Raw genomic sequence first — 27,522 nt, 5'->3', positions numbered from 1 at the left:
AAGCAGTGTCACCCTATTGGCCAATCACAGGCTGACACCGACAGACGAAGGCTGAAAAACAGGAGAGCCTGCACACTTCTGCAAACCAGTCACACATGACACGTCAAAGATTCATTCAGTGCTTATTTTCTCTTTGCTGTACATCTTGTTCACATCTCTCACAATGAGTCTTCAGACCATTATCCTGCTTTTCTCCTTACTTGGTGAGTAGATTTTTCTCCACTTCTATACAAAGTGAACCTCGTGGATAAAGTGTTTAATAAGCTTGTGTTTATATTACATTTCCATAATCCATTTAAATCTGCCACGGGACAGTGTGTCTGCTGTCATGCAACCAGTGGATGTTGATGTTTGCTTTAAATGCTTTGAATTTCAGATTTGAATTGTTCTCTTCCTTTGTAATCACTCATTTGTTTTTAAGTCTTTTGCACTGTAGTTCTATCACAGCAGTGCATTTAGTACCAACAGAGGCCCGAGAATAATTGCATTAAATGCATTAAACCTATGCATGCAAATAATATTGACCCGAAAATACAACCAACCATTGCTTGTACACAATTTCAGTCATCTTGCACTGGATATTTAATGCCCCCAATTGAATATAAGGCTAGATAAATCTACCACTCAAGAAAGGAAAATAATCCAACAGGCAGGATATGTTACATCCAAATTAGTGGAAATCCAAGACTTTCAGATCCTACTCAAAAAAATGGGGCTGACCCAGAGATGTTGATCAAGAACGCAGGTTTAGTAAAACTCTTTTTCATGAGGCTAAGCTGCTTTAATACAAACCTGCCATGTTGGATGTTGGTCCTGGTTACTCCTGCTGTAAATCGTGTGTGTTGATCAGCTCATGAGCTGCTGATGAGACTGATGAACCCATCAGCCAAAACTCATCAATGCAACCAGTGATGAGTATATTAGAATGGACCAAAATATAAAGGACCAAAATTGTTTGCTCTTTACTTTAGTTAAAGATACATTCCTTGATCATTTTTAAGTTATTTTGATATCACTGAAATTGCAATATGAATAGAAAAGTTTTTATTTTAGACAAAAACTGTAGTAAAAGTGTTAGTTTCACTTCACGTCTCACAGGCTGACATTACAATGAAATTGTATACATTTAAGATTTTAGAGAGAACAGAAAGAAGAGGGCCAGGAGGTGTACCTTGACATTTACTATTTGTGGCTACTGAGAAGTTTCCTGACATGTAATCTTACTGATTAAATACTTTTACAGTGAGATTTTAACACAGATATTATATATTATCCAGCGGGGGAATTTATGGCTTTATATTCAGGGTTCAAATTAAGAAAACATCTCATTAAGAATTCAACATGGATCAGAATCAAGCGTGCTTCAAAAGAAATTCAGTTCAATTTTGAAAAACAATAAAGAGATTTTCAACTCCAGTAGCATGACACTAAAATTCACATTGACACACAGGTTTATTTTGTGGAGTAATATTTTCCAAACTTGCCATAATACTCCTATTCTTGTACTTGTTCTTCTCGATACAGTTGTAGAGACACATTTTCCTCCTACTCATACCATAAGTTTGTACAATATCCCTGTAATCCACAGAAGATCTATGTGGATATTAATGTGCACATTGATCTCAATTGCTTTCTTGTGACACTTATTTATCCCCTTTTCATTTGAATGTGCACGTAATATATCATGCAGCGGTCAAAAAAAAAAAAAATATATATATATATATATATTCGTCAAGAGATTACAATAACCTTAAAATGAACTTGAAATCAGTGATCTCATTACAAAAGAAAATTCTGACTTAACGAGGGGAATTTACAAGAAGAGCCAATGAATGTGATCGATAACCCAATTTATTAACACAAATGCATTTTTAAGGATCGGTATAAACTTTTTGGCTATTAGATCATGATCTGATATATTCAGTATGAGCAGAAATCCCTGTTCAGTTCAGGTTTACATGAGGTGAGAATCTTCCCAGGGATTAGATCATGCTGCAGCAAATGGTTTTCACCGCATGTCAAAGCAGGACAAGTAAGAGCGTGAGGGTCTTGATGGTGGATGTGACTCCCGCAGAACAAGAATTTTTTTTCCATCGCACATGTAGGTCAGCTTTTTAAAAATGAGAATCTTTTTTATCTTCTTTTTAGAATGAGTCCCCTTTTCTTGCTGCCAATATCAACCGTAATATAAAGAAATTAATTGAATGTAGATTTTTTTTTAATTCAAAAAAGGATTTGCAGAATCATCGAGCATCTGATGTGTTGAGGAGGGTTATGGAAAATAAGTTGTGCTGGACAGAATAATACTATTAACTTCTTCTTTTGTCTCTTATAGATTCCATTTCCTGTGCTCAGTTCTTGGCGCCTCTGAACATGGGCGGAGTCACAGGCCAGGTTCATTTTGACTCTGCCTCTCAGACAGCTACTGTCAATATATCTGGTGCTGGATCCTGTGGTTCCCTAAACTTTTCCCTCAGTGAATTTCCCGTCATGTATGGCCACTTTGCTCAGCCCTGTGCTGAAGCAAACATTGGCTCAAGGGTCTTCACCTTTACTGCTGATCCCTCTTTAATCTCCACCGTCACAGTATCACAGCTGTTTGAACAGAGATCCAACCTGGATGACCTCTCACTAACTCTGCAGACTTGTAACGGCACTGATGTATGCACAGTTATAAGTCAAGGTCAAACACTCTCAACATGTCAGGCCAGGTTCACTGGACCCATTGCGGGTAATGTTTATATCCGCCTCAACATAGGACAGAGTGGCTCCAGGCTTCTTGCGGACCTTGTTACAGTCGGTCAGGTCAATGCCTCTCAAAGTAAAACCACTCTCTTTGGCTCAATTAGCACAGCTGCAACCTGTGACGTCCTTCTTGGAAGTTTAGATCCTTCAGCTTTGATAAATCTAGGAGTCATAAAGGTCGGAACACCTTTAGAACCTGAGAAATCCCGTCTAGACTTGACCAGCTTCAACATCAATACTTCCTTTCTTCTCCTCCATGAGGGATCAAGTTACACATGTGCTCAGATGTATATTGTGCCAGAGAAACAAGTGAGAGCCATTGTGAATATGAAAGGGATCAGAGGGTACGTCAGCTTCCACCAGGCTTCCCCATTTGATGTGACCCAGTTGAGGGTGAAGCTGGCTAACTTACAGAGCAAAGTTGGGCCTTACCATATCCACTGTTATCCTGTTCCCTCAGTTGGGTCGGCTACTTCAAGCCTGTGCTCAAATGATAATGTGGCTGGCCATTGGAATCCATTTGGTGTGAACACAAATGACCCAACATACCCCAGAACACCTGGAGTCACACATGACAAATATGAGATGGGAGACCTCAGTGCCAAACACACGTCCCTTGCAGGCAAAAACGAGGTGGACATGACTTTCACAGACTTTAACCTGCCACTGTTTGGACAGAACAGCATCGTAGGTCGGTCAGTTGTCATTCACCTGACTGACGGCACTAGGTACGTTTGTGCCAGCATTGGCTATCCCGGTGAAGTGACTGTTGCCAGAGCCAGGTTCCAGAGCCTTGTGGTTGGTGAGATCTGGTTCACCCAGCTGAAGAACAATCCACTGTCAGACGTATCAATCTTCATGGATTTGTCATATGGAAATCCTTCAATGGCCGCAACCAGGGACCATAACTGGCATGTCCACATCTACCCCATTAGCTCAGAGAAGGACAATGATGAAAGTTGCTGCAGCACAACAGGAGGTCACTGGAACCCCTTCAACATTAACACAGCAGACAGCAGCTATGGCCTCCACTGTAGCCAGTCCAGTCCCTCATCCTGTGAGGCAGGAGACCTCACTGGCAAACATAGAACCATCAACCTTGGCACCAATGTTAGACAGGTAGACGCAAAATACTTCTTCACTGATGTCACTTCCTGGGTGCCAGGGATTATTCGTCGTTCTGTGGTCATACATCAAGCAGAAAGAGGAGGACCGAGGATTGCTTGTGCAAACATTACACTGGTGCAGGTGCCAAAAGCAAGTATAGAAACTTGGTATGGCCCTGGGATGTTCACTGGGCAGGTTCAGTTCCTCCAGGCCATACCACATGGCCCCACAGCTATAAATGTGTCCCTAATGAACCTGAATGCCATAGCTGGGGGTTACCATGTTCACATGTTACCAGTCAAAGCCGGCAGCATAGATCCCTGCTCCAACGCAAACATTATGGGCCACTTCAACCCAATGGCCTGGAACACATCACACTCCCCTGCTCCTGGAACTGGCACGAGCGACCAGTATGAGATTGGAGACCTTAGCGGGAAATTTGGGATGCTGTATGACCTCAACCAGTCTCAGGCTGTATACAGAGACTCAAACTTACAATTAACTGGGCCCTTTAGCATCATAGGGAGGTCCGTGGTGATTCATCACAGCAATGGATCAAGGTAAGAACTGGTGCACATTTGTCTTTTTTAATAGTGTTGGAGCACCGCTTGTAAGAAGAGAAACCATCAGAGAATGTGACCAAAAAAAACCCAACATAATAATGATATACCAAAACTATGTGAGGTAGAAATAGTGTAGACTGCAACTACTATCCAGTAGTTCATCAAGGTTTCTCAAGAGCATTAGTGCTTTGATATTTCTTGGGGTCATTCCTTATGCATAATACTGCATGTGCAAACATCTCAGCACCCAGCACCCCAACAATCAGTGGGCCTGAGGCATTTCCTCATGTAGGGTGTCTGTTACAGTTTGTCCTCCTCATTCATCATAACTCAACAACTTACTTTGTGTTACCTTGAAAGATTCTGATATGTTTTGCTCATCTTGTATGTATTTTTTTTTTTTTTGGTCTTTACTTGCTGGTTAATATTCTACAAAGAATGAGGTGTGGTAGCATCTCTGCTGACACAGCTACAGATGGACAGTGGACCCTTGCCAAGGCAATTTTCAATGCTCCATTGAATGGGACAGTTAGACTGGTAAGAACCGATCCAAACTGTTTGATTGAGATTGAAAAATAATTACAATAATAATACAATAATTGCACAAATGTACAATAATTACAATTTAGGCTGCCCACACAAGCAATTATAGAGAACTTAGCCAAATTTGAAAAAAGGTTTCCTCATTAAACAATGGTGAAGGCCAGTGCTTAAAGACCAGGACCAAATCAAATCAAAGATGGAGGTGACCAGGAGCTCATGGATCATTTGAAAAAGTCTTAAATGAGCACAAGACAATCACAAAGACATGTATGTGAGCAGGTGTCATCTCCTGCTTTGAGCTTAATGACCTTGTGCGGTGGCTTTTTGTCCAGTTCAAGTTGATACTCCTTGCTAAAACCCAAAATGTCATATCATATTCATATTTCCATATTTCAATAGAAAAAAAGTAAAATTAAGATTTGAGTCATTTTGTGAACATTTGGCATTTGTTCATATACCATTGCTGAGTTTGTATTTGCGCTAAACCTGAATTGAAATAGGAGAGACTGCCTGTTTGGTGGGCCATATCCTTGCTATTGAAAATGGAACAGATTTGATACGTATCCCTGAAACACATCCTCTTTTATTATGCATTTAATAAGCTTCTTTTCTGTCTTGGGCTGAAACACAACTCCTTTTTGGCAAAATGATCAAAAGAAAAAGCTCATACATACATTTTCCCAGCATATCAACCCAAGTTATGCTCACAACAGCAGAAAAATGCAAAAATTAGAGTCCCACAGTTCCCTTTGATAGCCTCAGAGCACACAAGGGTCTTATTCACACTAACTTACTAGCATCCGAGCTGCCACAAAAACATGACAGAGTATTTCTGCTGTGGTGAACAGACAGTGAATTCATTCTGCCTGTGGCAGATTGCAACAGGGAGTTATGGGAAGCTGGGGCAAGATCATTAGCTTAACTTAGCATCCATCTGCTGGCCAGTAGAACCTACAGACCCCCTGAACTAGGAAGCTCACCAAGAGAACAGCTGTGTTTGTCAGGCGTCCTCCAGAGGCCCCATACTGGGCTCGGCACAACATCTATGGAAAAAAGCGAGTAATACAGAATCTCTCCCGAGACAATAGCAGCGACGAAACGAAAACTAGGTCAGTTGGGGGCAACTGCCAGGGGTATCTGCTGATGTGGCATCCTCGTCTTCACAACATTAACCACGCCTCTCTGCTCACCACTGACACAATACATTTTCATTGTGCATGAAATCCATCCAGGTATGTAAGAGATATTAAAGTTTGTTTTTTATCAAAATGAACGGTCAAAAATGGCAACCACGGGAAGTGAAAATTTTTGCAATTCTGTTTAATGAAGCAGCACATTTTTTTTGAGCAGTTTGGCGAAAATATGAGGCAAATCAATAAAAGATTGTGCGACTAGCATCCAATAGGGCTCCCACAGGAAGTAATCTAGAAGTGATAACAATTATAGCTTGGAAAACCATATTGAAAACCTGTGCACAAATGACAGCATCCATGAGACACAGACAAGATCAAAAACATACACATTTTGAGAGATAGAATGATAGTCTGATTCCTTCAATTCCAATTTGCTAATTTTGCTCAGGCAAGTTGTGCATAAATTCAAAGAGGGAGTGAGAACATGGGGTAGCAATGCTATATGGAGCTACGCTAGGGGGTAGGAATGCTATATGGAGCTACGCTAGGGGGTAGCAATGCTATATGCAGCTATGCTAAAAGCCTTCTGGTGTAATATGAACTTTAAAACTAAACAACCACCCATGCCTGGCTGAAGGTGAATTCACTCATAATGGACATACTCCTTCTCTTCTAGCGCCAGCAAATGTTTCCTGACGGGAGTTGCGGTGACGCCACAATGGAGGTTGACTGTGTAATGGCACAACACGTAAGCATGCACACCTGAACAGATGTTTGCGTTAAACTAAAGACACGAAAGGAATGTGAGGCAGCTTCATAACTGAGCTGATAATAGCTGCAAGATACACAGTGCAATACCATTAGGTTGACATCACGTGGATTTTCTGCGCTGCTATCTACGGTACAACTGTTGCCACGTGTGGGCCGATGACTTCTGTGTGGAATGGCAAAGACCCTCCACCTTAAAAAAACACGCCTGCTTTCTTTGCAGAACAGGAAAGGTTAAATGTTTCACATGGCAGAAGTAGGCACCTTTACTTACCTTGTCACAACGTGGAGTTCCAGTATGGGACTCTGATTATGGCCTAAGAAAATATTTAGTCAGGTTGTAGTGAAGCCGAGCATGCAGACAGAGCATTGCATAAGTGAACGTATTGCTGGTAGGTTACCAGTTTAAGGATAATCATTCTTGTCCATCAAGATAATTTACTTGCCTTCAAGTGAAAAAGGAATTTCAAAGACATGCTTGTACCTGAAATGTGTGGTCTTTCTTCTTCCGTGTACATTTGACAAATGGAAATCTTTCCACATGTGTTTTATCTTTAACTGTAGATAACCAAGGCATCTTTGTTCATAACAAACAACCGTGTGGGCTCAGATGCTAGCAAGTGCATCCATGTTGGAGGAACATACAATCCTTTTAACATGACGTCAATGGTGAGTCTCTCTTTTTTGTGTCCGGATTACTTTGGAAATTCACAATACATTCACTTTCAGTATTTCTCTTAAGTCGATTTTCCTGTAATTAATAATAGAACCCAGTGAAGAGGAAATCATTTTTAGCAATAGTAACTTCATCCCAGATTTGTTGTGGTTCATTGATAATGAATAATAAGATATACAATTTTTGTGTGCATACTAAACGTGACTGCATCCTTGTAACAAATTCAAAATACAGATTATAAATTATATTGAGTTGAGAATGATTAGTAATTCATTTACAAATGTTACAATTTTTTCTACAATGTTTATATTTGTGTGCACAAAACTGCAATTTAGCTTCTCTTAAACGCTCACACTCTATGCAGCCGTGTTTTGACGATGTAAGTTCGTCGTGTATGATCTCATTTGCCTTTTTTAAAAAAAAGAAGTGGTGACAAACATCATAGGCACCATTTTGGTAGGAAAAGAATAGAATTTTATCGATGTGAGTATTTTGCAGTCACTGAGAAACCCTGTGGTTTGTTAAAATTTGGTCCATTACCATCTTGACATGTGATGCTTGATTAAATTACTCTTTAAATTATATTACCTCTGTCTATTCAAGTCAATGTAATTTGCTAAATAACTTAATGATTTGTAACATGAACATTCTCAGTTGGATTTTAATATTCTGCACAAAGATATTTGTTTTTGATTATTACATTATGTGTGAGAGGTTTCGACAGTATGCTCACATACGTATATTTCTAATCAATGGTCCTCTAATATGTTGAAACGACAGATCAAAGCAAGTAACAAATGCGGTGAACAACGGTTGAGTTTCTTTTTTTGAGAATACAAAACCGACGATTAAATGTCAGACTTCAGGGATGTGGAAAATACGAGATGCATTTCCTTATTTCACTTCCCCTTTCAGAGTCTCAGCTGTTCACTAGAAAAGTCCCTGAGTTGTGTGGTGGGGGAGGTATCCGCCAGACACGGCCCCATCAGCCTGATGGAGAGGCGGCTGTACACTGACAGCAACATTCTTCTCACTGGAGACTTCACAGGTTCATAACTTTCTGATTGAAGACACAACTAAACCATAGAACTGCCGCTTCAAGAATCGAGCCTACTTTTGTTGAATGCCATAATTTGAAAAGAAATCAATGTATTTGTGTGTAGTGGTCAACAGATCTCTGGTGCTGAAGGATGGAAACAGAATCATTGCGTGTGCAGATATCCTCCCAGAATCCCCTTCGGCAGAGCAGACCTTTTCCAGAGTGACTAAATTCAGCAGGTGAGCATAAAAAATAACATCATGTCTGAATTTTATTCGAAATGTTTTGCTTTTTTGTTGTTTGTATTTACATTTCCCTGAAGTTGTTTTGTATATATATATGCAACTATTTGGTTTTATTTTCTAGCTTTATCTCATTTCTGCATGACGCGTGCGCTAACCTACTACGCACAAAACAAAATTATTAAAATACAGGCAGAGGGTAGCGCCTCAGAAGGCACCACCACCAACCACACCTATCTAGAGACTCATGTGGTGATTGAGGCAGATTAATTTTATATGTCTGAATTTTGTTAAGGAAAATGCTGCAGTCTCTACCTTTAACATCATATAAACTATTATTACCTGACTATGGTGTTTGATTTCTGTTTCCTCAGATATGACTTCCGTAGGAGGGTTGCCAATGTCCTGAATGTGCAGATGGTGAGAATTACCATCCTGCCCGGCTCTCCTTCATCTGCAGCCAATGGAAGATGCCAGCAGGTTCACTTTATGGTGTCCGGTATGTAATTTAGCTCTTTCATGGAAGTGGACCTTCCCCTATCAATGCCCAATTTCTACTGAAAGCAAAATTATATTTATCTACAAGAGTGAGTGAGTTAAAATGAATTCCTCTTGTTCCATTTATATTGGTAAAAAAACAGATCATATGATCCCACTGAATATGGTTGAATTGTTAGCAGGAATGTTACATGGGAAGCTGCAAAGCCTTCAGACTATTGTGGTACCTGCATTTGATGGCACACTCTTGCAACAATAAAAATAAGGAAACGGCATAGAGATTATTAAAGATACGAGGGACTTGTACTTTAAAAAAGCATCGTATCATGACTGATAGGGCTAAATATAACACCTCTCGCTCTGACTTTTCTGTAAAAGCTGATAAAGGAACCTTAACCTCATTTGTATATATTTGCACTAAGAAAAAGGAAGGATGGAGGAGAGGGGCAGATTTAGCAAAGGAAGGAATCCCAGCATTATTGCCAGAACTTCAGATTTCGTATCCAGAAAGATGCCAGTAGGTTGTTGGACTGCATGTGCTTTTTAAGGACATTTTTGTCTTTGACCAGGCTTTTTTAAGGCCTGGCTGGGTGAGATAAATTCCCAGGTTGTGTTCATCAGGACAATGGACAATCATGAACCTTGCCGATCTTCAGAAAACCTGAAAACTTGCTCAGTAACCTGATGCTGGAATTGAGTGTCCATGAGTGTCATTCTCAGTCCCATTTCTCAGTCTCAGGGGAGAACAGAGAATCATCTGTTGACAGGGTTCACACAGTATAGCACAGGTTGGGCTTTATACCCTCAGGCCGCAGCAGTTTCCCACAGTTTTCCAGATTCTCAAGGAGTCTTAGGTACAGTAGTTAGTTAGAATTTGTGTACTACTATTAAAAAGTCCCTGCACCACTTGTGTTTTAATATCGCATTTTGTAATGACAGAAAACTCCATACATGATGTAGAAAATACTGTGATTATAAAGTATAATAAACCATGTATGACAATCAACGTGTAATAACTAGTTTATACTCTGTCTGTATCTCAAAGGGGACGTCAGCGCTGAACTTCTGAATTCTGTCAAAACCAGTGAGAAGATGGGGGCTTTCAGAGAGTCGGACTCATGTACCAGTAAGTGTGCCTGCATCAGTTTATTAAGACAAAACTGTAGGCGGCACTGTCCAACCTAAATTTGTGTCAGATTGATGAAAATCCATCCATCCATCCATTTTCTTCTGCCTATCCTGTTAAGGGTCACGGGGGGCTGGAGCCTATCCCAGCAGCCTTCGGGCAAGAGGCAGGGTTCACCCTGGACAGGTCACCAGTCCATCACAGGACCAACACATAGAGACAGACAACCATTCACACTCACAGTCACACCTACAGTCAATTTAGAGTATCAATCAGCCTCGTCCCCTCTTGATGTCTTTGGACTTTGGGAGGAAGCTGGAGAACCTGGCAGGCGCGTGGCTTTCACTTGAGTATTAGGTTTTACTAAAAATTTGGAGTTTCATACATTTAATTTCCTGCATTCTGGTTGATTTTTAGACACCCATTTTCCCTTTTATCAGGCGCGCCGCCAGGATTCAATCTGGCCACTCCCAGTATGCGCACAAAAATCTACCGTATTGTATGTGCACACTCACTCACTGCACTATTAGTGTTACCATTTGTAGGTCTATTGAAAAAAAGACAAATTGCCAGTAGTAACAGTAGCTAGACGTTAGAAGATAGCCGTCAGTGGTAAACTCACACAGTTACCACCAACGGCTTGTGACAAGGTAGCCCAGGCAATGCACTGACAGGGCTACCCAAAACCGGGCTAAGCTAGTTAATGTTAGCTAGCTAGCTAATTCTCTTAATAATTCCGGTTACAGCATACAGCTCATAGGCAGAATGGGGTTTCCTTTGAGTAACGTTAGCTAGCTAGCTAACTTAGCTATGTTACTCCAACACAGAGGGGACCCAAGTGTGATCACTTTGAAGCAAAAATCCTTCCGGTTTATTACATCGGATTTTGTAAACACTCAAATAAGTACCATAACTTTACTGTAGCTAGCTAACATTAGGTCCATCTGTTTCAGTGAGTCAGAGTGAGTGTTTACAGAGTTTCGATTATTAAAATCGGGTTATCACAAAAAAATGGAAGGTCTAATCTTTCCATGGATGGTTGCAAACGATTCCTGGTGCAATTTTATACAAAGGAGAGTTGGATTTATGGACTTTTTGAAGGATTTCTGAGGGAATTCAAAACTTACATCATCAGATGGGTAGCTCTGTCTCCTACTCCATGTAGTAGCTAGACCTGACTGCAAGCGAAAGCGAAGTGCAGGGGGAGATTGGAAAAGGTGGGCCAAGCGACAAAAATGGTATGTTCCAAAAGAGGGGTGTAAGAATTTTCTGAAAACCATTTAAGCTATATCTAATGCATAATATGACTGTTTGAAGCCTTTGTGCGATTATAAAAGCCTATTTTGGTGAAGTAGTTATCATTCATGGTGTTTTTTTTTGGGGGGGGGGCAAATTCACCTTTTGTAAATATTGGGGGGGGACTTGTACCCTGTAAACCCCCCTAAATCTACGCCCTTGGTACCTGGAGAGAACCCACACAGGTACAGGGAGAACATGGAGACTCCACACAGAAAGATCCTGTCCTGGAGCCGTACTTTGTAACTACAAAGTAGAAACAGATCATTTTCCCAGTTGTTGCTGATTGTGCTTGTTTGCTGAACTGATATGATGAGATTCTATAAATTTGATGTGATTAGCTGGGAGTTTTATTCTGTGCTTTGTGGTAAACTGCATTATTTGATTCCCTCCGCAGGATCTGCAGGTGTGCTGCTGCTACCTGAACATTTTCTCGTTGTGATTGCAGCCGCTTGCCTATTGCTCTCTACAATTTCAGTATAGTTCAGAGATTCAGCTGCGATGGGGGACCTACATGGATCCTCATATTGTAAATCTGTGAATATGTTTATTAATTGTTCAATGTGAAATGCTGGTCATCTGGTTTCTTATTTGAGCCAGCAATTATATGTCTCTTTATATGATTTTGTAAGATTTTGCCATTTAACATGTAAATCTTTTTTGTAAGAAAAGTAGTTCAATATGTTATTTTCCCTTTTAGAAGTGTCAGATGTTGCGAAATTTTAATTTTGCTCTGTTAAATATTTGGGTGAAGTCAATGCTGTACATTTTCAGGTTTCCTGACTTCTGTCTGTATGTAAGCAATGGGAATTTTGATATAAAATGTTTTGTAAATATATGGGAAATTGTGTATTATATATATATGTATATATATATGTGTGTATATATATATATATATATATATATATATATATATATATATATATATATATATATATATATATATATATATATATATATATATATACTCTGTGAGATCTATTAAGTGATGTGAGTTCTTCCATGGAACATTATCCAGTGGTTCTTAGAGGTTTTTTTCAAATATATATTCTATAAAAAAATAAGAATACATTTGTTTTCCCTTTTATTATTATGCATTATATTCCAAATATTCCGTGTCTTAATGGAGAAAGGTCACTTATTTTTAAATGGTACATAAGACAACTTTCACACAAGGATTATTGACGGCATTCATCACAACTTTTAAGACTTTTGTATTGGGCCACTTATTTTTGGGTGGTACATTTAACTGAATGCAACAAAAGCAGTACAAGAAGTGAAAAATATAACAGAACACAAACATTTACGTATAAAACTTGTAGTAATTTGGCTTCTTGTGAGTTCAGTGACGAAAAACAAGCTTTATGCACCTAGTGCAGTTCATCAATTAACAAGATTAAAAGAAATGTATTAAGATTATATTTTTTCGAGATTTAATCATTACCTATTAATTATTATTGACTTTTTATTTGACTATTGAGTTTTAATCGACAATACCTGGAGATTTTGATCTGTACTTTAAAAACAAGATTCATACAAGCCAGTTGGTGAGATATTTATATATAATTTCCCGGTAATTCATGCGTTCTCTCTACAGCGGATCATTCACAGAAAAGGAGGCGGGTCCAGATCCTACCGCGCCTATTGGAAGAAACCGCAGTCACGTGATTAGACCGTCAGTGGGGAAATGGCAGCCTCCTGTTTGTAAATGAACACAAGGTCCAAGCCGTCAAAGAAGCGCTTCGTTTTTCCTCCAAGAATCACATTTTCAAGGCGAAACTACTGGGTGTGTATGTAGTTTTTTTACGAGCTGTATATGCGGGTTATTTTCACCGTAAGCTGGAGGATTCGGGAAGCTAATTAGAGGAAGTCGGTGGCTCGTAGACCATAACGTTACATTGCCAGACTGTTTTGAAACGGTCCCTCATGAACATTACACGTCTGTGACGTGAAAATATTGTATGTGAATAAAGGTGAGTTTCGAGCTTCCAGCTGCGTGTCTGGAAAAACAAAATAAGCGGCCATCAACTTTAAATATCCCACCAGCGTGTTACCATTCGCTACCACACCCACTACCAGCAATCACTGAATGAGGTAGATAGTGTGTGTTGTGGCCTGTTGATAACAATGGTGTGTGTGTGTGGGGGGGGGACTCGCCTATCCCCCCAGCTATCCGCTAGCTTCAAACCAGCATCCATTCAAAATTGCAGACGGAACAGTTTAGTTCTGTCTGCGGGAGGGTGTGAATAAATGAATAAGCGACGTTTGATTCATCAGACGCCAAATTGTAAACAACAATCGCATGCGGAGCTCCCAGCCAATGAGTGAGCTCACCGATGAAGAATTCTGCAACGCCATTGGTCAGTGTTTGGCAGACCACTCCGCCGAGAGTCCCGCGCTGTGATTGGAACAGGGAAAGATGTCTTCACGTCGCATCGATCATCCCACTTCGAGGATTTATTACAGTGTAAATAGGTCGTGGACTTGCCTTTTCTAGCCAATCAGATTAGGCTTTTAATATTTAACCCTGACTCCAGTGACAGTTGCTGAGTCAGTATGTTGCAGGGGGTTAAAGATCCAGGTGTGACCTGGAAGCTCCACATAATAGCCAGGTAGCAGACCTGCTGCCATCATCTCTAGTCGACATGGCCTCCCAGAAGTCAGGTAATCTTGAAAGGGGAGTTAAAATTAGGGTAAACCATAGAACCCCATGTTTTTTTTAATGAAATGGTTGCAATCCTCAACAGTCTGATTTATTGCATATTGCAAGCAGTGCACTGTACCGGAGCATCCATTAAACGAAGCTCTGTTCTCTGTAAGATGTGTTTTTTTTCCCATCCAGACAGAACCAGAACCATGTCTCCAAAGATCACGGGAGAGCTGCTGCGGCAGCTTCGCCAGGCCATGAAGAACTGTAAATACTTCTCTGAGCCTATTCAGGCCTACATCGTCCCCTCTGGGGATGCACATCAGGTAAACGTTATCACACACACATTCACGTGAGCTCTACCACAGCCACTCTTAAATGTAAATGAAGTCATTCGTCTCCCGTTTCCCTTTTGTGCACAAATCATGATGTCAGTAGAGTGGGACGGCGCAATTTAGTGGCAAAGTCATTTTACAATTATTGGTTATAATATTCCAACTGATATTCTAAACAATTAGGACCATTTGTCTGCCTGCTAGGTCATCAATTTGTAAAATGCTGATAGTTGTAATATTTCTAAAACGCGTATTTACGCAGTACCATTTCATAATAGCAGTTGTTTAAAATTTGAAAAATGATACCAATAACATAAATTTTGCAAAACTAAAAGTGTTTCAGCAACTGTAAATACATAAATATTGCAGTGGTTTGCAGTGATAAAGTTACACAGACTGATATTTGACGGGGATTCAGTTTGATTCTTTGGGCAGCCCAGGAGTTAAATATCTGAGTGACTCTTAGTGAGGCTGAGCTGATCCTCTTCCTCCCATCTTTGTCTTTTTTCAGAGTGAATACATTGCACCGTGCGACTGCAGACGTGAATTCATCTGCGGGTTTAATGGTTCAGCAGGTAGGTTTTGCGTGTGTGTGTGTGTGTGTGTGTGTGTGGTTGTTGATTATATGCATCCTGATGAAAGCTTTTCTGCAGAAATACATTGGTGAGTGAAACCTCATCAGAAGAGAATTACCAGTTGTGCAACTTTCTTTGTCTGTTTAAGTTTGTTCTGCCCTGTATTAGCTTTGGGTGTGCTCCACTTCACACATATTGGAAAAATGATCGGTGTAAAGTCTTCCTTGAATCCGATGCCTCTCCTGTCAAGATTGCAGAGTTCATCTGGTTAATTTCTTTTGAGGTGTACTGATTTCTTTTCAGATTTTATCAGCGGTGTAGGCTCTCTAGGTGACCTTCCTTGAACCTTGGCAGCAAAGTGGATTTGACTTCCTTGAATGGGAGCCACTGGAATTTCAAAGGGTTTTACTGTCTGAAATAGTTTCACACTCTACGTACCACAATGGTTTTTATTACTCCTTGTCCCTCAGTTCACACACAACTGACAATGGAAAGTTGTAGACGACGTATCAACGTTCATGTGACAGTGTATTTGCGTATATTTCATTTTTGATTGGAAATTCTGAATATACATTGTGTGTGTGTGTGCGTGTGTGTGTGCATGATGATGATGATGATGATGATGATGATGATGATGGACAGGTACAGCCATCGTCACTGAGCAGCACGCTGCCATGTGGACTGACGGGCGTTATTTCCTGCAGGCCAGCCAGCAGATGGACAACAACTGGACACTCATGAAGATGGGTAACGTCCAACCTGATGTTCCTGCTGTGGAAAAACAACATTTTGATCATGTTTTTTAATAGCTTTACATATTTATTTTTAAAACTTACAGTTTAAGCCTCTTCAACAAAGTGTCAAACTGGTATGGAAGCGCTAATGTTGAAGCTTGAAGTTCAACTTGACTCTAAATCAAAATGAAATTCATTTGAGGATTAAAATTAATCCTGTTGTTTGTCCACATTTGGTCTTGCAGGCAAATAATATCTTAGATACTGTACCTTCTAGTCGGGCACAGTTTACACTCTGATCTTTTCATTGTATACAGGGCTGAAGGAGACGCCTTCTCAGGAGGACTGGTTGATCAGCATCCTGCCAGAGAACTCCAAAGTGGGAGTAGATCCTTGGATCATCGCTGCAGGTGACTTGCGACTATACTCCCCCCCCCCCCCCCCCCCCCATTTTGGATTCCCGTTTGAATGTGTCAGCAATACTCGGAGGGCAGGATACACACTCAGAGTAATGCGAAGTCTTATTCTTTCAAATATATTACAAGGAATGTGCGCCGGTTAACAAATCTGTCAGGTTTTGTTTAATTAAAAAAGAATTCTGCACAATGCATCTGTTGTTGTAGTGTTTCAGATTCAGATTCAGAAAACTTTATTTCTCCTCGTATTAAGGGAGCAGAGAGTGGTAGAGTTGGTGACACAACAACAACACAACAAAATAAATTAAGTGAAGGAAGTCTATACGTACAAGTAGTATAATTACATTAATAAATCAGACATACTCTGCAAATACTGTGGTATGTACAGGGTGAATCGTAACATGAGTAGTGTATATAGTTGCAGCATATACAGGAAGTACAGTTGCATCCGTGTTTGTGCATCTTAACTTGACACCAGCCTTTGTTATGTTTCAGACCAGTGGAAGAACATGTCAAAGGCTCTGACCAGTGCAGGCCACTCACTGGTGGCGGTGCAGGAAAACCTGATTGATGTGGTGTGGGCCGACCGCCCAGAAAGACCCAGTACACAGCTGCGCACCCTGGGATTAGAGTACACTGGTCAGTCCATCCCTGGATTAACACACACATCATACACATTATTTAGTAACGTCTTAATTGTTTTTCCTTTTTATACTGAAAGAAATCCACGTACTATCTGACATAAGATTTGATATGATCTTGAAAAGTAATATTAGTATTATTTTATTCTTGAAATGAAAGTTATTTTTTTCCAACATACTGCTTTTGTTTCAAAGATACCAAAGTAGATGTGGTAGACAAGATTCTTCAGGTTGTAATTAGATAAACGGGTTTTCAACACCACGTTTTTGTTCTTGTAGGATTGTCCTGGCAAGACAAGATCACAACGCTTCGAGCCAAGATGACAGAGAGGAAAATCACTTGGTTTGTTGCCACAGCGTTGGACGAGATTGCATGTATGACAAGTTTTCACATCAATGAATTAGTGTCACTGGCCCTCATTAATCCAAACGAACGTACGACAGCAAATTGGCGTATGTCAAACGTACAATCATTACGTTAGACTTCAGGTGCTAATACCTGAAAGAAATGTAGGGATGATGATTATGTTCCATTTCTGCCGCGGACGAGACAAGAAAGAGGCGTTCGTGAATTTAAAGCTACGTTATGTCCATTTAGCTGAGTAACAGCGCCCTCTGCTGATGTAACGTATAACATACAGCATGCTGGAATATTCAAAACTGTGGGTTTGAGAAGTAAAGTATTGGACATTAGGGGCTGAATATGATTTCAAACCACTGCTTCTGATAAGACTGGGAATAACCAAGATAGACAACGCTGCACATCCCTGCTGATCCATGAAAAACACGGTAGAGTGCAGGAAGTAAAAGAATTTAAAGTATATAAATGGAGGTTTCTTAAATTGGCCTCAGCCATGCTAGGTTTAAGCTATTTTGATGCACGGCCGTATAACATAGGCAGCAGCCGTAGCACTCGCATTTCTGTTACATAAATCAGTTCTGATACACGATCACGATCCAAGGACCCAGGGATACACGGATGTCCCACTAGATGCCTGTTGGAGCGCCTAATGAGCTCTTGTTTCTGATTGTTTGGTCTGAGAGTTTGTGTTAATTAGAGAGATTCTGATTGCAATTGTCATCAGCTTGTGTTTAGACGAAGGGTTTCAATGGGTAGTCAGTTGAAGAGGAATCGCTCAGGCATCTGGCTAACGAGCAGACTAACACCACCTAATTAGAACAGCGCTTATCAGGCTCTTAAAATCATGTTGTTGTTGTTTTTTTTAAAGATTATTATAATCTTTTACATGCCTGACTGTCGAATGAGTGAATGCTATTTTTACTTATTTACTTACTGATGGATGCTTTTGCAATAAATATATATCTCCTCACAGAAAATACAAGTTGTCCATATAGAGATTTACTGCTGTTTTATCTCATTAGAAGATTACAATTCTTATTATTATTTTATTTTTTTACTATATTATCATTGATGTATCCGTATTATTACATTCCTACAGATTTGATCGTTTATTTTATTCTTCCTCTCCTCAGGGCTTTTCAACCTCCGGGGTGCAGATATCGAGTACAATCCAGTTTTCTTCGTCTATACGATCATCGGGATGAACACGATAAGGTAGTGACGCTCAAGCCTGTGCGGCAGCGGTATCTACTTATTAGGAAATCAGTCACTGTTGGGCGATTAAAAAAAAAAAAAATTTTTTTCCATCACAGGTGAAAATCCTGTACGGCTCGTGGATGCGGACGCTCTCTGTGAACATTTCAGCAAGATGCAAATGAAACGACCAGATTATTTCAGATTACTAATTGATAGTACAGCAGTTACTGTAAACGGATTCAGCAGATCCTAGGATTGGCGCTGTCTCTCTGTTTCTCCATGACCGAAATGTTTGACTTCAGTTTGTCGGCACACAGATGGAATTTATTAGCAGGGCGTGCTGTAATTGTCTGTTCATGTGGGACGTAGTTCTGTTGTTGTTGTTTTATAGACTCCACAAGGCACTGTAACCCAGATATGACAATAAATGTATGATTCATAGTACAATAGGGTAATAAAATACCTCATCACAAGTAGTCCTGTATATCAAAATTTATCAGAATAAATCAGTCGGAGCAATACAAAATGTGCAACCAGTATTTTTCGGTAGCTATTTGGCAATATTTGACAGATTTTAGTGTACAAACATTTATCATATATTATAGTCGGGACTGTGAGACATCCCTCAATCAGGTTAGGAAGGTTCTATTTCAGCATGCAGTGTGACTCAATCTATAAAATGCCAAAAGAGATTGTTACCTTTTTTTTTCTAAATCATGTTGTCATTTATTATGTACATAAATAAACACAAAATGGTGCAATTTATTCCACTCTGTGTTGCACTCCTCCCTCATCTGCATGCTGAGGTCACACAGGGTTCATATACAGCAGCAGGGGACCTGAGCAGGAAGTCTGAATGGGTGCTCGTGCACCTGAGGGAGAACCCGGTAGCATTAATATGAAATAGAACTCCACATTTACAGTTAGCACATTAATCTCCACAGTATCATTGCTGCTGCTGGCGAGACGGCCCTGATCTGACTCCCTCCACTGAACTGCGCCTTTCTCTCTGCAGGCTTTTTGTGGACCTAAAGCGTCTCTCGGCTCCTGCTCTGAGAGACCACCTGCAGCTGGACTCCCCCAGCAAGCCCGAGCTCAGCATCCAGACGTTCCCGTACGAATCGGTCTACACGGAGCTCCAGGCCATCTGCGCTGCCCTCGGTCCCAAGGACAAAGTGTGGATCTGCGACAAGGCCAGTTGTGCTCTCACACAGGTCATCCCCAAGGTGAGCCGGCACTTCCACGTCCGCACGAGAAGACTCTTACTGTCAGCTGCTTTTTACAAGAGGGGACCTAAAAAATGGCTAAAGTTGTTGAATTTTCACGGTTAATTAAATTCAGCCAACCTGCTATAAAAAAAAGTTACCTATCACATAGCGCCGACCGTATCCTGATACCCATCCGGTAGCACATTTTGAGATTGCTTTGTGTCTGCGGTTCAGATTACGCAACTTCTCTCTCAACAAGCTGTATTATGCTTTTGTGTGTGAGAGAACAGAGACACATTCATTCCCAGACATCTCAGTGTCAGGCTCCCTTCCTGTCACCTGCTGAAGAAGTCAGCAAAATTCTGGGGTGTTTTAATGCACGTTATCGCTCATTAAAAAGGAGCCTATTCCTGGTGTGGATATGTCCCTCACATGTATGATGTGATATGTGTATGATACGTCAATGTATGAACAAAAAGCAGAAAAACATGTTTTATTGTTGCATTGAGGTTGGATAACACCTGCCGCCTTTTCTCCTCCTGATGTAATCCAGGCCCACCAGACCCCGATCCCCTACACGCCCCTCTGCCTCGCCAAGGCTGTTAAAAATGCAACAGAGATTCAAGGCATGAAAATGGCCCACGTAAGAACCTTCGACACGCCTTCAAATCACTCAACAACATTTTTAAGTCACTCTATTGCCACTTGCTAACTGTCGGATTTGTTATTTACACCATCTGTGCTTTTTTCCCAACAGATCAAGGATGCAGTTGCTCTCTGCGAACTCTTCGCCTGGTTGGAGAAGGAGGTAGAGCCATTTCCCCCTCAGAAATGGAAATTTGACCAGAATAAGACTTATTTCAAGCTGTCTTTATAATAATTGCTGTAAATGAATTAGCAAGTGTGAACGTAGAATGCTGTTGGTAGCCGATGGGGCCTGGGATTGATATTGTTTCTCTGTCACGGTGCGTCCTACATGCTTATTATACCTTGGGAAACCAGTATGACTTCACTATACCGTGAAACGGCTGCAGATCTGAGCTGCAGATCTGAGTGTGAAGCTTTTTTTTTTTCCCTCTCATCGCGTGTGACCAAGTTCTATTGTCATTGTTTTATAGATTCCAAAAGGCACCGTGACTGAGATATCTGCTGCTGATAAGGCTGAAGAATTTCGCAGGTAATTTTTTTTTTCCCCCCACCTTTTACAATCCGTGTCGTCTGGGTGACTCGCTCATGGACGGCTTCGCTCTTTATGGACTTGTATCCCCCTCTGCTGCTCACAGAGAGGAAACACATGTCCACTGAAAGCCTAAAGAAACTGCTGCTATGTTGTGCTCTAATTTGTGTAAATGTCTTTCTTTCTTTTTTTATTTTTGAGTGTTTTTTTTAGTAACTCTTTGAGTTAATTTATAATTCTCATATGATTTAACCCTTAATGATCCGAGGACCTTTTAAAAGCTTAATTAACTGATAAACATGCATGCTCATAGGTACAATTGGTCTTTTTCAGTCAACAGAAACATTTTGTGGGCCTCAGTTTCCCAACAATCTCCAGCGTTGGTCCAAATGGAGCAATCATACATTATAGGTCAGTCGCAAAACACACACTCGCATGCACACACATGAACAAACTTTTATTTTTTTCATGGAAAACTTAGTATTGTTTACTTACCGTTCATTGATCCACGTTCTACATGTTCAGTCTTCAATCAAACTCTTTGTTTCTTCTTTTTTTTTGTAGACCGCTGCCAGAAACCAACAGAACCCTCACCATGAATGAAGTTTATCTGATAGACTCTGGAGCTCAGTACATGTAAACACACTCTTTCATCCGTTCACATATGTCGATGTTTGGTACAGCCTGCTGCCCAGTCACACTCGGAACACTGACGACATCATAATTGCTGGGTTTTTAAGTTGATTACACTTTACATGACAACTTGATATCTGATCTTCGGCAGAGATGGAACCACAGACGTCACTCGCACCATGCACTTTGGGACCCCATCCGCATTTGAGAAGGTACGTTATATTATTTGCGGTGTCCGTTTGATAATTGATGTAAGATAAAACCATTTACAATAGTCTCAAAAAAAAGAGAGCAGTTGTATTGACTGGATCTATCATATCCTGATATTTGTATTTTTCTTTTTATTCCTCAGGAATGCTTCACTTACGTACTGAAAGGACACATAGCTGTCAGTGCTGCTGTTTTTCCCAATGGAACTAAAGGTTCTAGCCCTCCTACACACATTGAGCATCTATAAATCAACATCCAAACGTCACTGCTGTTCAGTAGAGTTCCTCTTAGGTAAACTCAAGGCAACAGTGAAAGTATCGACGCTGAGGAATGTTGTAGTTGATCTCTTACATTCTTTTTAAACAGTAACTAATAAGCAACAGAAATCTAAAACTAACAGAAATCCGCCAACGGAGAAGTAAATCTTTAATTTTGCTGAATGGGTGTCAGAGGTGGCGGCAGGGTGGTGCAGTGGTCAGCACTGTGGCCTCACAGCAAGAAGGTTCCGGGTTCAAGTCCCGGCTCCAGCAGGGGATCTTTCTGTGTGAGTCTGCATGTTCTCCCTGTTCCTGTGTGGGTTCTCTCTGGTACTCCAGCTTCCTCCCACAGTCCAAAGACATCAAGAGAGGACGAGGCTGATTGATACTCTAAATTGACTGTAGGTGTGACTGTGAGTGTGAATGGTTGTCTGTCTCTATGTGTTGGTCCTGTGATGGACTGGTGACCTGTCCAGGGTGAACACCACCTCTCGCCCTTAGCCGCTGGGATAGGCTCCAGCCCCCCACGACCTTTAACAGGATAAGTGGTAGAAAATGGATGGATGGATGGATGTCTGAGGTATGAGATGTGACATCATGTACACTTTGTGCTTCCATTCATTTGCATTTTCCCACAGTCAAATACAGGTACATGTTGTCCTATGGACATAGAATTCTGTTAGTAGTAATAAATATTAAGTATTAAAAAAAAATACTTCAGTTCATGGGGAGGCAAACCTTTTTGAACAGGCGAGTGAAAAATGTTGAACCGCAAGCAGAGGTTTTCAATTTTTTCAAATTAAACTTTAATATTCAGAGAAAAAAAAGGGAAAATCTAACAGTCTTACTTGCGATTATTTAAAAATGGTGACGAAATCTTTTGATTGCAATTTTCAAAGTTTTGCTCTCAAAATAACTTGGTTTGATTACATTAAAAAAAGGCACAAAATAACTCCCGTACACGTTTCAAATATTTGTAGTTGATAAGAAAAAGGTTCCGTTGCTCTCTACTTCATCTAACAAAGGCTGATCTTGTTCCCCATCCAGGCCACCTGCTGGACTCATTTGCGCGGGCCGCTCTGTGGGAGTCGGGGCTGGACTACCTCCACGGGACGGGTCACGGTGTCGGCTGCTTCCTCAACGTCCACGAGGGGCCATGCGGCATCAGCTACAAGACCTTCGCAGATGAACCTCTGGAGGCCGGCATGATCGTCAGTGACGGTAGGGGGTGTGGACGGGAGAATTTGTAATGTAGCAACTGTCGATTATTACATCACACCTGCTTGGCGGTGAAAAAAATCGCAGGCAAAGACCATTTTGATAGACTGAGAAGCTTCACACCCAATCAGAATATTTTCTCCTTTGAGTAGCAGAAGATATAAATGCTTACCGGCAGCAGACCGATGGGGCTTTTAGGTATAAACTCACAGGTGCAATACAAACGATAAATTACTTGTAATTACCAACCCCAACCAGAGCAACCGGTGCCCAAGAGACATCGAGACATAACTTGGCTTCTGGCTGCTCTGCGGGAATGATGAACAGATTGCATCTGTTCTTCATCAAGCTCATACAAACCGATGCGGCTCCTCAGGCTCGAGAGCTCAGCAGAACGTGAGATTGTAGCAGAAATCTTAACAAATCAGATTTTATCAGTAGTTGCGCTGTTTATCAGGCTAGCAACAAAACAGGAAATCCTTCAGTGGGAGACCAGGGATATGTTTGATATTTAAAATAATAAATTCATGTACAGCACTGCTAATACTCTCGTTTGTTGTCTTCTGCCTAGAACCGGGCTACTATGAAGATGGTTCATTCGGCATCCGTCTGGAAAATGTGGTCCTCGTTGTCCCAGCGAAACCTAAAGTAGGTGATTCAGCCTATTCAGCTCATTGCGTTGTTTCATATTTGATGATAAAGCAAGTTATCAGGGGAATCATCATTTTGTTTTGTTTTGTATTTTCATCCAGTACAACTACAGAAACCGAGGCAGCTTGACGTTCGAGCCCCTCACTCTGGTACCTATCCAGGTCAAGATGATGAACACGGAGCTGCTCACTCAGAGGGAGGTGAGGATCGTCCAGCTTGGGTCTCATACAAAACAAATCCAGCCTCAAGGTTTAGCGAATGAATCTCAAAGTTGTTTTTTTTGTATGTTGTTAAGCTCATAAACTTTGCTTCAGATACGGATACACAACAGCCTAGTTTCTACAAGCTGTACATTCTGAACGAGAAACAAGAACGAGTTCAGCTTCGCTTCTAATCCACATTAGAAGATCTCAGTCACATCGGCCGCAGCTTTTAGGACGCTTACTGACGTGGTCTCCTCTCTGGCAGCTGGACTGGGTGAACGAGTACCACAAGAAGTGCCGGGAGGTGGTGGGAGCAGAGCTGGAGAGGCAGGGAAGGAAGGAGGCGATGGAGTGGCTGATCAGAGAGACCCAGCCCGTCAACTGAGGGGACTCACGCTTGCGCAATCAGATCATTTTTTTTGCCCAGGCGATCGATTGCTGTGCAGTGATAATCATTTGTATTATTCTCATCGTCTCTGTGTCTCTCGATCTGCTTCTTTTGTAAAACACATCGTATCAGCAGTTTTGATTAAAGATCATTTGAAGTCAAGAGACGGTTTTCCTGTCTTTCCTACTGGGACGGTCTCATGATCGGTTTGAGAAAAGGAGTTATTCCAGCTGGGTTCTGTAACCATAAATGTTAATTGATTTTGAAGCTGTAAAAGAAATAAAAAAATTCTTTACGAGAAATATGAAATAAGATCAAGAAGACTGTCATAGTACGAAGAATAGTCCAGCACTTTCCTAATGATTTATCTCCTGTAAACTTCAAACTTATTTGATCACCGCTAATTCCGATCTTCAGTGACCTCTAAGGGCAAAACATTGACTGCATTAAACATTTCTTAATATGAATTTTTATTCCATTTGTTTTTTTACAGGTTTCCTTCCTTTTAAAACTTACAGGTTGAAACATTACTTTAACATGTTTTCACGAGAGGATTGAGAGGAGAGGTTCTCATTTACGTTTGCACTTGCAAAAAATAAAAATTAAATCAGACGAGACAAATTTGAAACGAACAGCTGAGGCTGATATATCTTTCCTTTTGGTCCCGACAAACAGCAAGTTTCAATCTTCAGTGACCTCTAGGGGCAGAATGTAACTGTGTTACCTTATTTAATCAGTTTATTGTCCTTTTTTCAGCACTGAATTAAAAAAAAAAAGGCTTATTATCAGTTGTTTCTATGTTTTTTTTTTCATCTTTAGAGGAGGATTTCTGCTGAAAGTCAGACAACTGTTTCCATATTTCAAAACTCAGCAGTTTAAAATGTTATGCATGAGAAGATTGGGGTTTTCAAGGCTTGCTGATTTAGTTTTGTGCTTGTAAAAATGAATATTGAACGAGAGAGAATCATTTTACAACTAAAACAACCAGCAGAGGCTAAGAGATCCTTTCAGAACATTCTACAGCTCCTGTCTCCCTCAGGCCGACTCAATCGCCATGTCTTCAGGGCTCACTTCATTTCTCAGGTGGTGGTGGTGGTGGGGGTGGGGGTGGGGGTGGGGGTGGGGGGGGGGCTGAGCTGTGACAACTCGATGACATCATGACTTCACGAAGCTCATCCAGAGCAACTTAGGTCAACATGCAACTGCTTAGACAGGCCAGTTCCCCCCGTGACAAATATTGAAATGTATAAAACTGACCCTTTCATGCCATTTCACGTGATAAACTAGAGAGCAGATGCCTCTGCCGAGCAATCACCAGACTCAGGTCCGCTTTCAGGTCAGTTCCAAAATCTAACCTAAGTCCTGTCATGCTACCAAATACCATCAGTTATCCTGCATACTGATAAACCAGCACCGGTGATCACATGACCTCCTCGGCTCAGGTTAATATGTTTCATAAGCCAATCATCTAAGGCGTCACATCCAGACACATACCAACAACCTAACTCTCACCAGCCCTCTAAAGCTGCATGTAAAATATGGGCGGCTCCAGGATGACCCCACTTTCAGGGTCACTGGCGTAATCTTGAAAGGACGGTGGCAGTGAAAGCGCAGTTTGCTTCGCTGCTTCTTCCTCCTCCTCCTCCTTGACTCCCACGGGTAAGGGGTTACTGTAGATGTAGTAGATCCTGGAGTTGTCCTTGGCTGCCTCCGTCCTCCTGAATAAGGCCAGAGGGTTGATGAAGCTGGTCGACCTCCTCACCGCTTTCACCGCCACGGGATTCACCGGCTCACCCTGGGACACGGCACTCTCATACACCTGGGCTCGCTTTGACTGCCTTTTGAAGATGAAGATGAAGACTCAGTCAATCTGAAGTCAGAGCGGCCGTGAAGGCTCTTTGAGGATTTGTTCTACAAAGCCATGCACAAGTGTAACTATCTCCCAGCATCTATCCTGATGAATGTCAAAAGCAAGTTATACATCATTAGTCACACTTTAGAATGCTGTAAAAGGTAGAGAGGGAACTGTGACATCACCTGGTGCGGTTGTAGCAGATGGTGATGCAGTACAGGCCCGTGATGGTGAGGATACACAAGGCCAGGGCGATGATGACGATGTTGAACACTTGAAACTCTGCAGAGGGCCAAACATGAGTGTTCCACCAAGGAGGAAAAAGCCGACCGGCAAAAGTATTAAGAAATACTTAGAAATGTAACCCCACTGATTTATGTAAAGAGGAACGCAAATTGCTTCGCCTGAGAAAAATATAATTCCACATTTTTTTGAATAAATGGGAAAAATTTCCATGGCAAAAAAAAGTGCTTGCCCGTTTTTTTTTTTTTACCAAATTAAAAGAGAGGGGGTTAGTAGAGGAGAGCTAATTCTGCCCTTTTTGGGGGGGTTATTTAGGCCATCCTTCATGTTAAAAAGTGCCCCGCTTTTCTAAATTAATGAGTGAAGTTACAAGATGTGGTGACGTGAACGTTCAGCTGCATAGCATAATGTCGTATGTAACGTGTAACTATTACCTTACCTGTATCTTAAATCAAAGATTCTCACCGGAAACAGATCAAGCAGACTTCATTTTAAAGCACGGTGTGTGTCATTCATCAAGAGGCATATTTATATTGTTAAAACTTTGAAAAAAAAATAGGGCCTAAAAGTTGTTTTTTTCCCATGAAATTCCTAATGAATTCATAAAAACAGAGAAGTTTGATTTGCTCAAGTGAGCGCGCTCCCATTCTTGAGATAGAAAAGAGTTCAACAGACCAAACGCAGCCGAGTCGCTGTCCTCCTCATGCAGTCCCAGCGCTGCGGTCCCGTTCAGGTGGGTCTCGCCTGCCGTCATCGCTCGATCCTGCTGGGTTCCACTCATGTTGCTGCCATTGGCTTCCAAAACATGGACTCAAAGCTGAGATTCATGCCTCTATTGCT

The 27,522-nt window shown here is 41.1% G+C and overlaps 3 protein-coding genes across 6 annotated transcripts; 2 read left to right on the top strand and 1 right to left on the bottom strand.

The window, feature by feature from the left end:
- Window positions 1-13,476, top strand: cusr (Copper-only SOD repeat protein). Of its 2 annotated transcripts, none has more exons than XM_086211019.1 (10): window positions 1-203; window positions 2,336-4,412; window positions 4,853-4,952; window positions 6,768-6,839; window positions 7,424-7,528; window positions 8,451-8,583; window positions 8,699-8,813; window positions 9,191-9,315; window positions 10,360-10,440; window positions 13,334-13,476. In XM_086211019.1, the coding sequence occupies exons 1-10, from the start codon at window positions 164-166 to the stop codon at window positions 13,402-13,404; spliced, it is 2,919 nt and encodes a 972-aa protein (XP_086067145.1). In that variant the 5' UTR covers window positions 1-163; the 3' UTR covers window positions 13,405-13,476. The 2 variants fall into 2 exon arrangements, with proteins under 2 accessions (XP_086067145.1, XP_086067144.1); XM_086211018.1 differs by lacking the exon at window positions 13,334-13,476 and adding an exon at window positions 12,134-12,621.
- On the top strand, window positions 13,405-24,767 carry xpnpep1 (X-prolyl aminopeptidase (aminopeptidase P) 1, soluble). 3 transcript variants are annotated; one of them, XM_086211020.1, is made up of 20 exons: window positions 13,405-13,526; window positions 14,579-14,709; window positions 15,230-15,293; window positions 15,936-16,040; window positions 16,345-16,437; window positions 16,939-17,082; window positions 17,364-17,459; window positions 18,579-18,660; window positions 19,658-19,868; window positions 20,404-20,493; window positions 20,608-20,658; window positions 20,969-21,027; window positions 21,361-21,438; window positions 21,592-21,663; window positions 21,812-21,872; window positions 22,013-22,082; window positions 23,175-23,348; window positions 23,917-23,993; window positions 24,098-24,196; window positions 24,465-24,766. In XM_086211020.1, exons 1-20 carry the CDS (start codon window positions 13,445-13,447, stop codon window positions 24,582-24,584), a joined length of 1,959 nt encoding a protein of 652 aa, XP_086067146.1. In that variant the 5' UTR covers window positions 13,405-13,444; the 3' UTR covers window positions 24,585-24,766. The 3 variants fall into 3 exon arrangements, with proteins under 3 accessions (XP_086067146.1, XP_086067148.1, XP_086067147.1); XM_086211021.1 differs by having other exon boundaries at window positions 13,513-13,522; XM_086211022.1 differs by lacking the exon at window positions 15,936-16,040 and having other exon boundaries at window positions 24,465-24,767.
- On the bottom strand, window positions 22,951-27,522 carry LOC147257203 (uncharacterized). The gene is made up of 3 exons (XM_086211023.1): window positions 27,358-27,522; window positions 26,625-26,721; window positions 22,951-26,425 (listed from the first exon to the last, which is right to left on the bottom strand). The coding sequence occupies exons 1-3, from the start codon at window positions 27,461-27,463 to the stop codon at window positions 26,107-26,109; spliced, it is 522 nt and encodes a 173-aa protein (XP_086067149.1). The 5' UTR covers window positions 27,464-27,522; the 3' UTR covers window positions 22,951-26,106.

The sequence above is a fragment of the Aulostomus chinensis genome, chromosome 8 (genome assembly GCF_037954235.1).
Source record: "Aulostomus chinensis isolate RoL2024-O1b breed Wild chromosome 8, RoL_Achi_v1.0, whole genome shotgun sequence".
NCBI classification, from domain to species: Eukaryota; Metazoa; Chordata; class Actinopteri; order Syngnathiformes; family Aulostomidae; genus Aulostomus; species Aulostomus chinensis.
This window is presented reverse-complemented; position numbering and strand designations above follow the sequence as displayed.

Excerpts from the sequence above, each read along its gene's own strand:
- LOC147257203 (XM_086211023.1), bottom strand. The coding sequence starts at position 27,463 with ATGAGTGGAACCCAGCAGGATCGAGCGATGACGGCAGGCGAGACCCAC. Across the intron at positions 26,722-27,357 it reads CAGCGACTCGGCTGCGTTTG|AGTTTCAAGTGTTCAACATC; the intron begins GTCTGTTGAACT and ends GGCCCTCTGCAG. Across the intron at positions 26,426-26,624 it reads ATCTGCTACAACCGCACCAG|GCAGTCAAAGCGAGCCCAGG; the intron begins GTGATGTCACAG and ends CATCTTCAAAAG.
- cusr (XM_086211018.1), top strand. The coding sequence starts at position 164 with ATGAGTCTTCAGACCATTATCCTGCTTTTCTCCTTACTTG. Across the intron at positions 6,840-7,423 it reads ACTGTGTAATGGCACAACAC|ATAACCAAGGCATCTTTGTT; the intron begins GTAAGCATGCAC and ends CTTTAACTGTAG. Across the intron at positions 8,814-9,190 it reads AGAGTGACTAAATTCAGCAG|ATATGACTTCCGTAGGAGGG; the intron begins GTGAGCATAAAA and ends CTGTTTCCTCAG.
- xpnpep1 (XM_086211020.1), top strand. The coding sequence starts at position 13,445 with ATGAACACAAGGTCCAAGCCGTCAAAGAAGCGCTTCGTTTTTCCTCCA. Across the intron at positions 14,710-15,229 it reads CCTCTGGGGATGCACATCAG|AGTGAATACATTGCACCGTG; the intron begins GTAAACGTTATC and ends GTCTTTTTTCAG. Across the intron at positions 21,873-22,012 it reads CCCCATCCGCATTTGAGAAG|GAATGCTTCACTTACGTACT; the intron begins GTACGTTATATT and ends TTTATTCCTCAG.